The sequence below is a fragment of the Sceloporus occidentalis genome, unplaced genomic scaffold, assembly GCF_023333645.1.
Source record: "Sceloporus occidentalis isolate IW3139 unplaced genomic scaffold, rSceOcc1.0.p SCAF_1, whole genome shotgun sequence".
Classification (NCBI taxonomy): Eukaryota; Metazoa; Chordata; class Lepidosauria; order Squamata; family Phrynosomatidae; genus Sceloporus; species Sceloporus occidentalis.
Window position 1 is genome coordinate 131,799,695 of NW_028316981.1, and position 16,880 is coordinate 131,816,574.

At 38.8% G+C, this 16,880-nt stretch overlaps 1 protein-coding gene across 1 annotated transcript in view; it reads right to left on the minus strand.

Annotated features, from left to right (window-relative positions):
* Positions 1-633: 633 nt before the first annotated feature.
* The window catches only part of LOC149322174 (unconventional myosin-XV-like), a 48,273-nt gene continuing 32,026 nt past the window's right edge, over positions 634-16,880 (minus strand). The window contains exons 6-15 of the mRNA XM_089524174.1: positions 13,127-13,288; positions 12,497-12,610; positions 11,176-11,234; positions 10,968-11,091; positions 8,932-9,027; positions 7,246-7,377; positions 5,563-5,688; positions 3,971-4,048; positions 1,692-1,737; positions 634-753 (exon numbers count right to left, since the gene is read on the minus strand). Coding sequence (XP_089380300.1) covers positions 737-753; positions 1,692-1,737; positions 3,971-4,048; positions 5,563-5,688; positions 7,246-7,377; positions 8,932-9,027; positions 10,968-11,091; positions 11,176-11,234; positions 12,497-12,610; positions 13,127-13,288 — 954 coding nt within the window. The 3' untranslated portion in view covers positions 634-736. The remainder of the gene's footprint in view (positions 754-1,691; positions 1,738-3,970; positions 4,049-5,562; positions 5,689-7,245; positions 7,378-8,931; positions 9,028-10,967; positions 11,092-11,175; positions 11,235-12,496; positions 12,611-13,126; positions 13,289-16,880) is intronic.

Below are 16,880 nucleotides of genomic sequence, written 5' to 3' on the forward strand. Positions count from 1 at the left end.
AAATTGAACCCTGGTCTGCAGAGTCATAGTTCTGCAATCAAACCAAGTCATACCGGCTCTCACTTCTTAGGTAAGAATGTCTAAAATACAAAGGATATTCAGGTTGCAAATCCACTAGCAGTAAATTTAAGTGAATGTGATGGGACTTACTGAGTAAACATTCACAAGATTACACTTCGCATGTCTGATTATCCAAGTACCATCTCTAGACTTTTTTCTGTCTGAGAACTTGTACAAAAATTGGCCATTGGGTGCTAATTATAAGGCCAGTCAATTTGGGTTTCAGATTCACAATATCTACTTCATAAGGGAGTCACTGCTTCCTGAACTAAATGAGAAATATTCTTGCAAATTCCTTAATTTAGAAAGTAAGATGCCTTATGTGTGTGATCACTGTTGGATCGACCCCCAAGATCACCTTCATTTTGAATCTATAATGATTTCAAATTAGTATTTTTAAAACCTTTTTCTAAATTGAATGGGGCTGAGATGGTGACTGTTTTACTACCCAAGTGTTTGGTTTAGCCTGCTTAACACTATTGTTACTGCACCTTAAACCGTGTTTTATTGGTATACATTTTGTTTTATGATACCATGTTGACACAGGAGAGACAAGTAACAGCCTTGCCTGATTAGAAAATGGTGAAATGGGATGCGGATGGGGTAACCTTCTTTCCTGATGTATATAGCCTCCAAAATCCCAGAATGCCTTAGCTGACAAGCAACATATTCGGTATCAAAGATGTTTGGCACCTGAAGGATAAAGGGAATGAATTGCTTAGTGAGCCCAACTAGGAAAAGGAAAAAAAGGACAGGGGAGGGGAGCGAAAAAGAGATGGCAGAAAAAGCTAATTCCCCACTTGCAAGTTCAATTCTCTTTCCAGACGTCTTGAATCAAACCTGCGTAGAACTGGACAACTGTGAGAGAGGTAGAAGATATTTTCCCTGTGATACACTCAGGCAGGATACATTCTTAAATTTCAGCACATTGGAAGTGATGACAGGTCACTTCTGGTTGCCATTTTTGTCAGTTTTCAGACTTTTTTTCACAATGTCAGGATTTTTGGGGTGGAAGTTGGGGGGCTGCAGAAATGAGATAAATCTTTGAGGACAGATTTTGGATTTTATTGTGTTTTAGTCAAAATATTGGCTGATAATTGGCACATTTTTAAATGGGGGGGGGGGTTTGAGGACTTTAGGTCTGGGTCTGCACTTAGGATCCCCCTCCCCAATGCAGAGTAAGAGAGAAGTAGTAAGGAGGTAACAGAATATGATGGTGGATCTCTGAGTGATTTACAGGAAATCAAAAAGGGTTGCTGACTCCCAAATATTTAATAATGTCAAGAAAATCCCCCCACCCCGTACTGCTGAAATTATACTACTGTAATGAAGAAAGCTCAGCATAACTAGAAGTGGATGTGTAGAAAGATTGTGTGTTCTGTTAATTTCCATAAACAAATCAAATTCCTTAACTCAGGATGTCAATATAAGCAAAGCACAGATGTAAAATCCATGTTTTGTTCAGCCACTCCCATTCACAGCAAGCACAATTGGCCTGCACACTACCTACTCATGCACCTCCAAATGTGATCACTGACTTTTATCATTTCAGTGGATCATTGGTTTGGCAGTGATTCAAAATGGCTCCTCCCACTTGATATCCAGCCCTGCAAAGAGAATGACTTTCCTACCTTTTTGGAATTTGGTTTGATGCACCGAACAAAGAAATTGTGACTCCTGTAGCATGTAGAGAAAAGAAGTCAATCATTAGAGCATCACTACTCTGCCTCAATCCTGAGAGGCATACACTGAGGCCAGAGGCAGCTACTGGTTCCTATGTCCATTGGGCAGACAAACTACTCTGGGTTTTAATCCCTTAAAAGAGCTATCCAAGGTACAGGGCCTATTTTGGGAGATGCTATTCAGCACCTTGAACAGCTCCTGTGTAGTTCAGACTGTCACACCATGCTGTTATAGCACTATTATTCCACTAATTGCTGTGGCTGCCTGCTGTGGAATTCTGGGTTTTGTAGTTTAGTGAGGCCAAACAGTTGTCAGGCTGAGAATTCTAAATGCCCCTCCCTAAACTGTAAATCCCAGGATTCCACAGGTAGCAGCCAAAGCAGGTAAAGTGAAATAATACAGCTATAACAGTGTAGTGTGACATTGGCCTAACAGTCAGACCAGAACAACTGCCATATTGAGATGGGAACCACTAGTTGCCACTGGACAAGGTAACAGAAGATGCTATCAAAAATAAGAAATGTACATTTGTGAAAATAAAGAAAAATACATTCACAAAGGAGTTTACTTCTGCAGCAGCAGCACTGTGCACCTAGAGCAAAATACAATGGTGAGATTTCAGAACTCTGTAGCTTTGCCCATTTACAATTTGCCCTTCCTTTTTAAGCTTATGGTCCAAAGGTCATTCTAAGAGCAGCTCAAGTTTTGTAAGGCTGCCTGAGATCTAAGAGCCTCAGGGGAGGGCTTTCTCTTGGTCCCACCTTCGTTAACATAGTCATTTGGTAAGGATGGGGCAGGAGAAAGCCTTCTCATTGACTTTCCCAGGCTGTGGAACTCCTTTCCATGGGAGGTTGGATCAGTCTCTTCTCTGCTGTCTTTCCCCAGGCAAATTAAAGCCTTCTATTTAGGCAGACATTTGATGGATTTTTTAAAAATTCTGCTGATTGTGGCATAATGTATTTTATCCTGTTTGTTTTTAATTATGTTTCAAATGTATTTTAAACTGTTTTAACTATCTTTTTTTAAAAAATGTACTGCTGTTTAATTGCTTTTCAATTTTTGTAATGTACACTTTAGCTGACGTCTTGAATTTTGTGAGTCCCTTGGTTTCCTTGCTGGGAAAAAGGTGGGGTATAAAATGGATGAATGAATGAATTAAAAGAGTCCTTGGTATGTTACATAACAGGTAGATTCCTTCCTAAAGGATATATCCATCCCTTTTTAAACCAATATGAGCTGTTGCTCCAAATAACTTGCTGAAGGTGGTAAGTTGGATCTACACCTCACACTCATAGCCTGATGGTTGGATGCTAACCAGATCCTCATTCTGCTCATTGACAATCCCTTCCTTCATTCTCATACTCTCACATTTTCTGTACATAAGGTGGTGGTGCTGTGAGACATCTGAAGAAAATGATAGTGAGATGTCTGAATCAATTCCCATACCTGTCTAGTTTAGCTGTGAGATCTTGCAAAGATTGTTGGAATCTAGACACTAATGTAGAAGCTTGAGGCTTCAGCCCACAGACTCTAGTCCCTGCTTCTCTCAGGCTGGCCTGCTGTTCCTTGTCTCTCTGGAAAAGTCTGGAAACCAGCTTCAGCAAAAAATGGACAAAAAGAAACCAAAGAAACACAAAGATTCACAATAATCTTGGAATGCTAATTTGAAAAGACAACAGGCAGATGGACCAGCATCCATCATCCTCTATGTCTATATTGGTCATTTTTGCAAACTCTTCCAAAAGCCCAATAGTCTCTGTATTGAAATACGGTACCTCAGAATAGAATGGCTGTCTTTTATTTACATCACATTATATTAGCCCTTTTATTGTGTGGCTTATAAAGTAGATAAAATCCTTTTAAAAAATAATCTACAAATATAATTGTAGATTAAAAAATCAGTCCAACTATCAACTGGCTTCATTTTAAAGGGTAAATCAATCCTTGGACAAAGGGGTGACCCTATAATTATTTTTACAACTGACCCTACCCTGGCAGAGTTTGGAAATCCTGTTAAAACTACAAGGACTCTTGGGGGCCTAAAACATCCCATCTGAGTGGATGAAAGTTAAAAAAAATACTCAGTGCCACCATGTGTTAAAAATGACTCTTGACTGACACTATATGAATACAAAATTAATGTCATTTCTGGACTATAACAACATAGAAGATTCTGCATGGTGCATCTGCCACAAGCACAATGACGAACTTTAAACATTTACAATACCTTGAGATGGCTTTGGAAGAAAATATCCACAACTTCTGGATGGAGCTGGTCATTGTTTTTATTTAGAAACTTATGGACCTGTAAAGCCAAGTTTCAGCATCACTTACACTGTTATTTAAGACATTCATTGAGTTTCTGAGACTAGAGTGCTATACACACTGATTTGGGAGGATACTCTACTGAACTCCATGGGGCTTATTCTGAGTAAACTGTTGGTTCTCTTCTGCGTACTGCATGTGTGCAGTGACAAAAACAAACAAAAACTAGGCTCAAACAGAGGTGCCAACATTCAGCATGGTCTGAGGTGCTTGATCTCAACAGTAGCTCACACACAGCAGACTGTAGAAGCACAACCCAGCATGTAGTATTGCAGTATTTGGCAACAAGGCACTCACTAACCTGAAATGAGGCACAGACACAGTTGACTTCTTCCAAAGTCCTTGGAGGCTTTTATCTTCAGGTTGCAATATATACAATATATACAACAAAAGCTCTAACTTCTATCAATATACACTTGTCTGATATAATTACAACCCACACACTCCAAACTCACAGACCAACTCCTCTCTCCAATCCTCTATCCTCAATCCATATCTGCTCTGGGTTTCAGAGTCCTTATATACATTACTAACAACTAAGGGTTGGCACCTGGTGTTCCTCACCATTTACAGCCATATAATTATTTTATATCTTAAAGGGACATTTACCCAGTATAAACATGTATTGGATAGTACTATGAAACTCCACTCAGTATGGCCCTGTCTTACCTGTAACCCTGATTTATAACAATCCCCATTTCTGTCTTTTCTAAGGAGAATTTTGAGGCTTAACATGTTGATAAACTTTTGGTGATTACAGAACAGGACAGCTGCATTAAGAACTGGAAGCATCATCTACCGTAGTTTTCCCAACCACTATGAAGTAATTATTTTAATTCTCATACAAAATCTGTTTTCACCTCTAAATACCATTCAAAACCATGATCACAATATACATTTTGGATTAAAAGTTGAAACAGTAATATGTAAATTTGCTGTTGCTCCATGCTTTCAAGTAGTTCCCAACTTATGGCAACCCTAAAGCAAACATATCACAGGGTTTTATTTGTAAGATTTGTTCAGAGGGGGTTGGACCTTGTCCTTCCTCTGAGAATCCTGAGAGAGTGTGACTCTCCCAAGGTCCCCCTTTGGGTATCCATGGCCTAGTGGGGAACCAAACCCTGCTCTCCCAGGTTTAGCCCAACACTCAAACCACTATACCATACTGGCATTTAATTCAGAAAGTACTTTTAAAAAGCACACCTAAAAGGGTATATCCCAGACTGTCAATTGTAAGCTAGAATTCATGGATGCTACAAACAGAATCTCCACCCCAGAAATGAATTCTTACCTGAAACACATCTCCAGATCAAAAGGGGTGTGTGTGAATTTACATGGCTTACTTGCTGTTGGTGAACACAACTCACATTTGCCTCACCTAGTACCTAATAAGTTAAATGGTGTTCTAGTAAGCTACATCCAAAAATACAAGCACAAGATAAACCTCAAAGACAGAAGGGCATGACATGAGCAAATATCCCTCTGTCCATGTACCTGGTAAGTAACAGGCCCTGCATAGTGTTGGATAGTGAAGACAGGCAAAGGCAGCTTCGGCTTGCCATACCAAGGATTGTTGGCATGATGGTAATGGCACTTCTGCAGGAAGGTGTGGTTGGTGGCCTGAGTAAGAAATAATAAAACTCTTATTTATATAAAATAATACTGAGCAATCACATCCTCTGGTGCTGATGGAAAACATGTTTGAAATCTTAAAAGATCCACATCCATAAATGGCCCGAAGTATTTAAATGTACACTGTGGAAATAATGAAGTTTGACACCAGTTTAACTGCCATGGCTCCACCCTACAGAATCCTGGCACTCTTTGGCAGAGAAGGCTAAAGACCTTGTAAAACTACAAACTCCAGGATTCCATAGGATGGAGCTACAGCACTTAATTTCATGTTAAATTGCATTATTTCTACAGTGTAGATGCCCCCTTTGTTATGATCTTTCCTTATGTCAGAAACAGAAGATCATATGAGATGCAGTTATAATGAAGTGACAGATAATTCACTTATATAATTCAGTTATAATTCAATTATAATTAATTCAGTTATGAAGCATAATGAATTGATAATGACAATGCAGTTACAGTGTGACCTTGTTATCTGCTGGGGTTTGGTTCCAGGATCCTCTTTGGATAACAAAATCCATGGATGCTCAAGTCTCATTAAATATAATGGCAGAGCAAAATGATATCCCTTACATAAAATGGAAAATCAAGCCTTGTTATTTGGAATTTACCCTTTTTTGGAATATTTTCAAGCTATGGATGCTTCAATCCATGGATAAAAAATCCATGGATAAGGAGGGCCAACTGTATAATGAAATGACATGACAAAAAAGATATTGAGAAGCTGCAGCATGTCCAGAGGTAGGTAACCAAAATGGTGAAGGGTCTGGAAACCATGTCCTATGAGGAGCAACTTTGGAAGTTGGGTCTGTTTAGCCTGGAGAAGAGAAGCTTAAGAGGTGATATGATATCCCTGCTGAAGTATTTGAAGCTGTGTCATATTGAGGATGGAGCAAGCTTGTTTTCTGCTGCTTCAGAGAACAGGACACGGAGGAATGGATGCAAGCTACAGGAAAAGAGATTCCACCTAAACATTAGAAGGAACTTCAGGAACTTTATGACAGTAAGAGCGGTTCGACAGTCAAACACATTCCCTTGTAGAGTGGTGGAGTCTCCCTCTTTGAAGGTTTTTAAACAGAGGCAAAGGGTTGAACTAGATGGCCCTTGTGGTCTCTTCCAACTCTAGGATCCTATGATTCTATGATAATTAAGGATGCTGGCACAGGAAACAGGAAAAGAGTTCTGCTGTTTGTCAGCTGGGACTGCATTAGCTGTGTCACTATCCTGCATCTGTGGCTGGCATCTTCTCAGATACAGGGGAAATGTCAGGAATAAATTCTTCTAGAACATGGCCACATAGCCCAAAAATCCACAAAAAACTATGGATGCTGGCTGTAAAAGCCTTCGACTTCACATCAAAGGTTTATTTGTGACATATTGTTGGGACACTTAGACAAAATCCAACATGAGAGGAAGAGCAAAAGGAAAAAGAGATGTCCTTTTTCACACATGCTTCATATTTCTAAATAAGATTTAACCCATGCAAATATTACATACTCCACATGACACAAGTGTGAAAGAAAACCCTAACAAATTCCTGACCTGTGATAATAAGGTCTGATCATCCAGGATATGCAAGATCCCATGTGGCTTTCCAGCTATCAAGTCCAGGCAGGACTCTGTAGATATCTTGGATACAGGACTCCAAATTAGGTCTTCCTGTGTATACTCCTCCTAATGATCAGAAATAATTTGAATGAAATCCTACAACTAAATCAGAGACCAGAACAAATGCATTCATATTAATCATGATATTCACTTTTCCCCCAGTCTGAATGTAAAATACTTTCCCCCATCGTGAAAGCTCCATGTAATTTTAGGACATTTCTCTGGGAACAATATTGGGGAGTAGCATTTTAATTTCTTATGTTGTGTCCCTTACTTGTCCTGAACCTTGTCAGAAGCTAATGCCACAGTGCAGTATTCATTAATTCATTAAAGTTTTACACTGCTTTAACTGTAATAGCTTCATCCTATGGAATCCTGGGATTTGTAGTTTGTTGTGGCACCAGAGCTCTCTGAAAGAGAATGCAAAATATCTCACAAAACTACAGATCCCTGAATTCCATAATGCAGAGCCATGGTAGTTAAAGTGGTGTCAAACTGCATTAATTCTTCAGTGTAGATGCAGCCAGACATACACAGGAGGAATGGAGTAATAAACAGAGAGAACAATTGAGAAAGGGAATGAAAGACAGATGAATGTACATAGTCAAAGTAGAGGGCATACAGAGCTACTAAAAAAACATGGTTATAAGAGTTTCTGTAGTATGTAGAGCTACTAAACAAAAGACAATGGTAACAGAACATCAGAGAGGAACAATGGCAGTAACACGAACATGATTTGACAATAAGATAAAGATAAGACAGAAGATAAGAGAGTAAGATAAAGACAGAGAAGCCATTGTTTTCTCTCACAAAACAAGTGATTCCCCTTTCAACCATAAAACCCACTGGGTGATCTAAATCATGGATGGGATTTTTCACCTTCATTCTGGTGAAATTTTTAGTGTCGTAATTTAACATACATTTAAACTACAAATTAGATTTAACATGTACGTAACTAGCCTTTACACTTTTGGGTGTAAATATAGCATCACAGCACTTTTTCAATAACTTTCTTATGCTATGATATAACACACTAAGAGCCACAAAATGAATCGGCTACTTTTTATTCCATGGTTTTTGCTTCCCACCACATACTCAAAGACAGGCACTTGGATAAAAATACTCATGCACAGTAGAGAGTTTTCAAATGACAGGTGAAAAATACTAATATGCATCATATGTATGCAGCTGGCACCAACTTTGTTGTTATGTGCCTTCAGGTTGTTTCCAACTTATGATAACCCAAAAGCAAACCTATCATGAGGTTTTCTTTGCAAGATCTGTTCAGAGGAGGTTTGCCATTGCCATCCTCTGAGGCTGAGAGGATGTGACTTGCCTATGGTCACCCAGTGGGTTTTATGGTCGAAAGGGGAATCAAACTCTGGTCTCCAGAGTCATAGTCCAACACTCAAACCACTGCACAACACTGGCTCTCACTAGTAACACCAAATTTTGAAACAGGATCTATTTCTTAGACCTGCTGCAAACTTGTCAAGATATTGTCCTACTCCAAAACCTGAGGAGGATTATATCCAGACGCTCTACCTCGCCTTATAATGTTTCCTCTTGTGCTCATGGAAAGCTGTTATGCTCACATGTGCATCCCGCAATCTCTTTTACCTCCTCTTGTGCAATAACTATCTGGCTGAAACAGTGCTGGAGATGTTCACTGGCAAAGTTAATGCACAGCTGTTCCAGACTGTTCACTCCAAGATCCTGGGGATACATAAAAAAGACACACAAACCTTTCACTTCTGGTTTACAAGTCAGTCATGAAAATGATAAACAGTGCACAGAAAAATGATAGTAGACCATGCAGACTTGAATATATGGTGCTGGTCAATTTTAATTGGTGAGACAACAATATAATGAATACCAAGTGGACTGTCATCCACTGTTGCTTTTTTTGCAGTTTGGGTATCCTCCTTACCAGAGAAGGAAGGAAAAGGAGCCATATTGTTTTATACAACCTAAGGTCTTTTTCACAGTACACAACTGTAGCACTTTAATCCCAGTTTTAAAAGCCATGGCTGCATCCCATAGAATTCCAGGATGTATAGTTTGGTCAGAGGTGCTTGAGAGGCTTTCTGGCTGAGAATTTTAAACACCCCATGAAACAACAAATCCCAGAATTTGATAACGTGGATTCATAGCCATTAAAGTGAGATAAAATGAGCCATAGTTAATATCATACTACACTGTTATAGCACTATTGTTGTTCTTCTTGTGTGCTTTCAAGTTGCTTCTGACTCATGGAGATCCTAAGGTGAACCCATGATGGGGTTTTCTTGGGAAGGTTTGTTTAGAGTGGGTTTGCCTTTGCCTTCCCCTACTGCAGGTGGTCTTCCCTCCACCCTATCTGAAGCCAGACAAGCCAAGACTTAGGGAGCTGGGTATGTTTAGACTGGAGAAGAGAAAGTTAAGAGATTATCTGATAGCCCTGTTTAAGTACTTGAAAGGATGTCATAGGACCTTATTGTACTGACAAACCCCCCAACTGCTCCCAACGGGATACAGTCAGGTTGTGGGTTGCTATTGGGAATTATCGCACGTAATTCACCTTTGGAGGCTGCTTTTCCAAGTCAGGAGGGTTTTTTGTCAGTGTGATAAGGTCCATATTGAGGCTGGAGCAAGCTTGTTTTCTGCTGCTCCAGAGAATAGGACCTGGAACAATGGATTCAAACTACAGGAAAAGTGATTCCACCTAAATTAGGAGGAACTTTCTGACAGTAAAAGCTGTTCGATGGTGGAACACACTCCCTGGGAGAGTGGTGGAGTCTCCTCCTTTGGAGATTTTTAAACAGAGGCTGGATGGCCATTTTTTGGGGTGTTTTGGTTGTGTATTCCTGCATAGCAAGAGTTTGGACTGGATAGCCCTTGTGGCTCCAACTCTATGATTCTATGATTCTAGTACAAATCTCTAGATCTAAGAAACTGCACACAGGTACTTCTTCTCTCCTGCATTATTCTTTCTGATGGATGTTTTTAAGTTTTCCAAATCATCACAATGGTACAAAGTGAAAAGATGATACAGTTATTGAATGCATGCGTGCGCACGCACATGCACACATATATACAGATCAGGTGTACTTGGAGAAGAAGAATTACTGTACACACTTGATCTTAGCCAAAAGTCCAAAACTTAATAGGGGTTTTAATTATGTTTGAACATAAGTTGCATCTTCTGAACATTTTAGTAGTGGATTTCCCAGGCCTGCATGCTGTAGAAGATCTAATATAGATATTCCACATGAACTATAAATACACTCATGCTTGTGCAGTAATTGCTCTCAGTGAGTGGGGTAAGGTCACATTTGTGTTTGAAAAGAGCAATGCACTCACTGGAAAAAGGATTAAATGATGCAGAGGGAGGGCCAAACTCTGCTATTTTGTCATACTGATTTGAATATTGGTCGACAACATGCCACATAATTGCTTCAGAGAAAACACACCCCATACGGCCCAGGTCCACTCTAACCACTACACCAATCTACACCAGAGAAGGCTATCTGAAAATACAAAACAAAATCTACCTACATAGTGTTTTGGCAACTGACTTCAGGTAGTTCCCATTAGAACCCCTGCAGATGCTTCACAAAGGGCAAAAACAAAATGTTACTCCCAAGATACACTGTAAAGTGAATACAGGAAGTAACCTCAAAGCCATATATGTCAACAATGCCAATGGTGCTGTCCATTTCCAGTGGGGCTAGCCATTCATTGATTTTCATCAGCAGCCAATCAAAGAGCAAGGAGTATAAAACCTTCGCAATAGCATCTCTGAAAAAGTAGAGAGAAAAGGAAACAATTATAATGTGAGTGAAAAACCCAACAGACAAGAGAGATAAAAGTGGGGAAGGTTACCTGGCATCTATGGCACTTTCTACTGACAATGGAGTGAATATCTGGTCATAACATGTTTCCTGGGAAGACAGAGATGTTGGATATTGAAATGGGTGAAAATATATGAAAATAGAAGCCTGAAAGATTTCTTGTTGGAGGTCTTTAGATGACAAAAGCTTTAATTTTAATTATTAATGTTGTATAGTCTGTTTTATCTTTGCTCATTCATCTTTATTCAGGGTTGTCCCCATAAACTGCTACATTACATTTCATTTATTATGGCAAATAGCCAGCATATAAACTGCTACAGTCTGCACAGTTTAACTGACTTTGGAAATAATTCAGGAATTACATTCTGTAAAATGAAAGCTCCAAAGATCTCAGCTGTTAATAGCTGGATTAGTGTTTTGTATTTACAACTGAATGCTGTATCTAGTTATTTAAATGCATTTATATAACCACTCAGTTACACTCCAATTCTGTATGATTCACCCAAAAATGCAGAACATTTTTTAAGTTAGTTCCTAAACCCCCTCCCCATCAAACAAATTTGATACAAATCTTATTTTAGTCTTTTGGAAAGAAAACTGTAGATCTCTATACTGGTTTCAGAAATCACAACTCATCAGTTTAAAAAAGAGAGAGAGGAAGCAGGAAGAGCTTCTGTTTCTCCTTGACCCACAAACATCAAATTCTGTACTCATCCTAGGATTTGTATTAATTCCCTTCTGGAATCCATAATGATGTACTGGCACATAAAATCAATTAGAGGTTTCCTCTGCAACACACAGCTCCTTATTTCTAATAGGTGCTTGTTACATACTTTTTCTAGGGGAACCAAAACTGAACTTAAACATACTACACCTGAAATCTTATACCTGAACTGAGTTAAATAAAATTCAGATTTGACTGCCTGATCTGTGTATTTTATTTCAACTAAGAATTTTAAAAGGAGTTTATCCCCCATCCCTCCCTTGCCCCCACTCTATGAAAAATAAAAAGAAGCACTTATTATGAGCAAGGAAAATCCTACATCTATGCAGTCAATGGCATCTTGGAACCAAATGTCAGTAAATATGCTTCTGAGGTCTCAGAAACAACTAGAAGAGCAGTAGAAATGTACTTATATCTCTTTTATTCTTAATGTTACAGAACAAAAGCCACTCCGTCCTAAATCCTCTGTGAAGAGCCTAATTTAGACTGCAAGCCTCAAAGCAAGAACTGTCTAAGTACCAATTTGTAAGCCACTCTGAGAGCATTTTGGAAGAGTGGAGCATAAATACAACATATAAATAAATAAAGCGAGAAAGTGGGATATGCCAAACAAGAAGAGTATACTCACAGTGACTCGATGGGTGATGGCTCTTTGAAGGAGATCTGCAGAAATACATAGCAAATTGGCAATTATCTGGATTTCTGTTTCACTGGGAATAATTGCAAGTTCAAAGGATTCTTTCTAGATATGACAGAGAGATAGGGAGGGAGGGGAGAAAGAAAGAAAAGGAGGGGAAGATAATAACTGTAGGCATTATTGGTACCAGTAATAATATAATCCAGACATCTCTTGGTGTTATGGCACTGTGCACCTTTATCAAAACAGTAGGTGTATTCTAAGGGAAATACATAAATCTCTTGCATATGCTGGTTTTAAAAGAGATGCTTTCATCTTTCTTGACTAGGCTGGGTCCCAAAAGTGCTCCTTCCCCAAGAAGGATGGCATTGTTAATCTGCCTAGGCAGTCTGCAGAGAAGCTGGATGGGATGAAGACAGATACACTGATACAACCCAAGCCTGGTGGCTATATGGAGGTATAGGAGAAATGGAATAGCCAGCCCTACCTCTTTCCCTTCTAGCGAAGATTGGGGAAGAGACCAAATTGGATTAAATGAAAATGGGGACACTTGGGGCCATTTCCATTGATGCAGCTGACAAGTTGCTCATGCCAGTCGAAAATTACAAGGTGACAACATACCTCACAGGAGGTAAAGCAAATGTTCCCCAGCTGGAGAATGCCAGCAAGCACTGCCCAGATGGAGGTCAGTTGGTCATCAGAGAGCCCAATAACCCGGAGAGCCTTCATCAAGACCCAAAAGTCTTGATCATCTCCCTTTCCTGGAAGCTCACAGACTCTGCCCTGGAAGAAGCAACATACACCCATAGTTAGGAATGCATGAAACTGCATCAGAAATCTCTCTCTAAACTGCTCCTCCCTAAGTTTCAAATCCCAGGATTCCATAGCATCCAGCCAAGATAGTTAAAAAGGATTCATAGCACCATAATTGGGATGTATCCTTTCTCTAAGAATGCCTGTAGGAACATCCATATTCCTTGAAAAGCTATCACACTTTACTTTTTTAGACATTTAACAAAAAACGGTGATGCAGATAGGAATATTTTGAAAGAGACAAGATATAAATTACATTGCACTGATGTGAATGGATAAGTCTGCCCATTAAAAATGTCACTTTTGTTAGTTTTTTCTGGGTTTTTCAGGCTATGTGGCCATATTCTAGAAGAGTTTATTCCTGATGTTTTGCCAGCATCTATGGCTGGCATCTTTCTCTGAAGATGATGTTAACCACAGATGCTGCGAAACGTCAGGAATAAACTCTTCTAGAACATGGCCACATAGCCTCAAAAATCCACAAAAAACTATGGATGCCAGCCATGAATCATGCCTTATAAACCTAGAACAAGTCCTCTAGAAAATCAGGAGAATATGTCAGGGATAAACAATTTTCTCTGGATAATGTTACTGAACATTTTATGCTGTTTATAGCTACACTCTTTATACCTATTGGTATAACACATTATATTTGAAAGCACAAATACTAGACAGACTGAGAATGGATAATGGGAACTGCAGGTCACAGTACCTGGAAGGCCAAGGGTTCCCCAGTCCTGATACAGAGAACAAGTTGTCTAAATTATTTGTTGTGCAGAAATTATGATTTCATGTCCCAATGTGTCTATCTAACATCATTAATTTGAAGGTGTAAAAGGATTGAATTATTTTCTTGATGATCATCTCAGAAAACAAGTTCATTATACAGCTAGTGCATTCTTTGTTAAATAGGAAAATACTACATACTCATCATCATCATGTGAATCAAACTTTTTTTGCAAAACTAATACATTTTGTAACAGGAGACAGATGAAAGTAAGCAGATTGTTCTGACATGAACACAGAATCATAAAGTGATTGTCAGAAATAGACAAATATAATTTAGCTCAAAGGGGTAGGTCATAAAGAAACTTGTGTGGCATTTGAAAGGTGAAGAGATTGTTAAATAGGCCAGTTTTGGATTAGAGCCAATTTTGTAAATTGTGTGATGAAAAGGAAGTCTGGCTTAAATTCATTACCATGGTAGCTAGTAGTAGAGTAATACTGTTACAGTTCAGTAACTGTACATTTACCTATGTTGTTGCTGCTGCTGTTGTGTGCCTTCAAGTCTTTCCCAACTTATGGCAACCCTAAGGCAACCCTACCATGGGGGTTTCTTGGCAAGATTTGTTCAGAAGAGCTTTGCAATTGCCTTCCCCTGAGGCTGAGAGCATGTGACTTGTCCAAGCAGTGGGTTTAGCAAACTGTAACAAAGCCCACAGTTTAGCTGCTGTTTGAGGCTGTGATGACTGCAAATATAGATCTGAAATAACTTTACAGCAAAGATTTGCCCATTTTGAAAAGCTTTATTAGATTTAAACCATCCAAAGATTTCTTGCAGTTTGGTAAAAGAGCTACTAAGGGCCTAAATACTCTGAAGGCACCAGATCCCATCTGACCTTGGAAGCTAAACAGGGTCAGGCAGGTGATGAATGCTGTATTTCAGAGGAAGGCAATAGTAAAGCCACCTTTGAGTATTCCTTGATGAAGAAAACCATAGGGTCACCATATGTCCACAGGCAAGTTGAAGACACACATGTGTGTACACATACACAGAGAGAGGTGCTATGACTGTCCCTCCCCCCACACACCCATTACAATGTATCTTAGGTTTCTCTAGGGACAGAGAATGCACTATTGAAAAGCCTCCCTCAAGTGACTTTTAGCCAATATACTATGTATTTATATGTAGAGAGATCTTGTAGCACCATTGAGACTAACTGAAAGAAGGAAGTTGGCAACATGAGTTTCCATAGACTTAAGTCTACTTCCTCAGATGCTTCTGCAGACTAACACAACTATATCTTTCAATTCTATGTATTTATATGTAAGCATATCCTCCAGTTGTCCTGATCTAGCAGGGACAGTCCCAATTAATCCTCTCCCCAATTTTTCATTAAAGTACTTTGCACTCAGTTAACCTAGTGGGGCCAAGAGGAGAAAAGATGGTGGAAATCTTGCCCTTCCCAGTAGGCTTAGGCAAAAGCAAACTGGTGAAGCCTCTCCCAGCTTGTGTGTTCTTCCTCATTAGTAACTTTTGTCATCTTGCACACACTCTGATATTGCTTTGTCAAATGTTTGCCAGTTTTTAATCTGTGAAATGTTGGCCACATTTTATACCTTCAAATAAAAAAAGAATTCAACAATGATATGAAAGAGGTTGGGATAGAATCGGAATGGCAACCTTTTGACAAGATTTTATTAAGAGGGGAAAAAGGATTTATAAAAAAAGTATAAATATCTTTTAGATATGGAAATGGAAGAAGAAACTGTCAAGGAAAGCATGGTTAAGTGGATTAGGAATATAGGTCACTCAATTACATTAACTATTGGGAGCAGTCTTGGAAAACAAACCAGAAATTTACAAAAGGAAGTGCGCTGAAAGAGAATTATATAAAAGTATTTCATAGGTGGTACATAACTCCAGCTAGATTAGCTCGAATAAATCCGCATTATAATAATAAATGCTGGAAGTGTAAGGAGAAGGTTGGAACCTATTTTCACCTGTGGTGGCAATGTGACCTAGTAAAGAAATACTGGATTGTAATACATAAGAAGATGCAGGAAGTATTAGATATAAAATTTCCCCTCCTTCCTGAAATATTTCTGCTTAATATGTTAGACACAATACAATTAAAAATGACACCAGGTATGACAAGTCTAATCCTGTATATAATAACAGCAGCCCGCATCTCCCTAGCAAGAAATTGGAGATCCAAGACACTGCCATCTTTAGATGAATGGATCACAAGGATATATGACTACTATATAATGGACAGACTGACTATGACAGCAGCAAAAAGAACAATGCAAATAAATGGAAAAATATAACAAAATTATGGCAATTAAGTTAGATGGTCCTAAGTAAGGAACTATTAGCAAAAATACTAATTACTAATTTGATTAATAATACATTGGTAAGAGTTAAGCTATTTTTTTGGAAGACCAGAACAATGTAACTTTTTTTTCTATTTGTATAATGTCCTTGTTGTTTGTTTTCTTTTTTGTATGTACATCTTTGTCATTATTATTTTTCTCTTTTTTCTTTTCTTGCTATGTATGTATATAAGAAAATCTTAATAAAAAATATTTTTAAAATGTTGGCCACAATGTATAAGACAGCAAAGGCACTACTGTCCTTGATGTCATTTATTTACTTGCCTGATTGAGATAAAAGTAAGTCTCTGGCTCCTGTAGATACAGTTCTTCCTTTTGTTCTATTGGCAGTCCAGCAAGCAACTCATAAAAGACATGGAAGCTCCTCTCACCATGGCCCTCAAACAGAAAAAAAGGAAAAGGAAAAAACAGAGAGAGAAAGAGCGAGAAATAGAGAGAGAGTTAA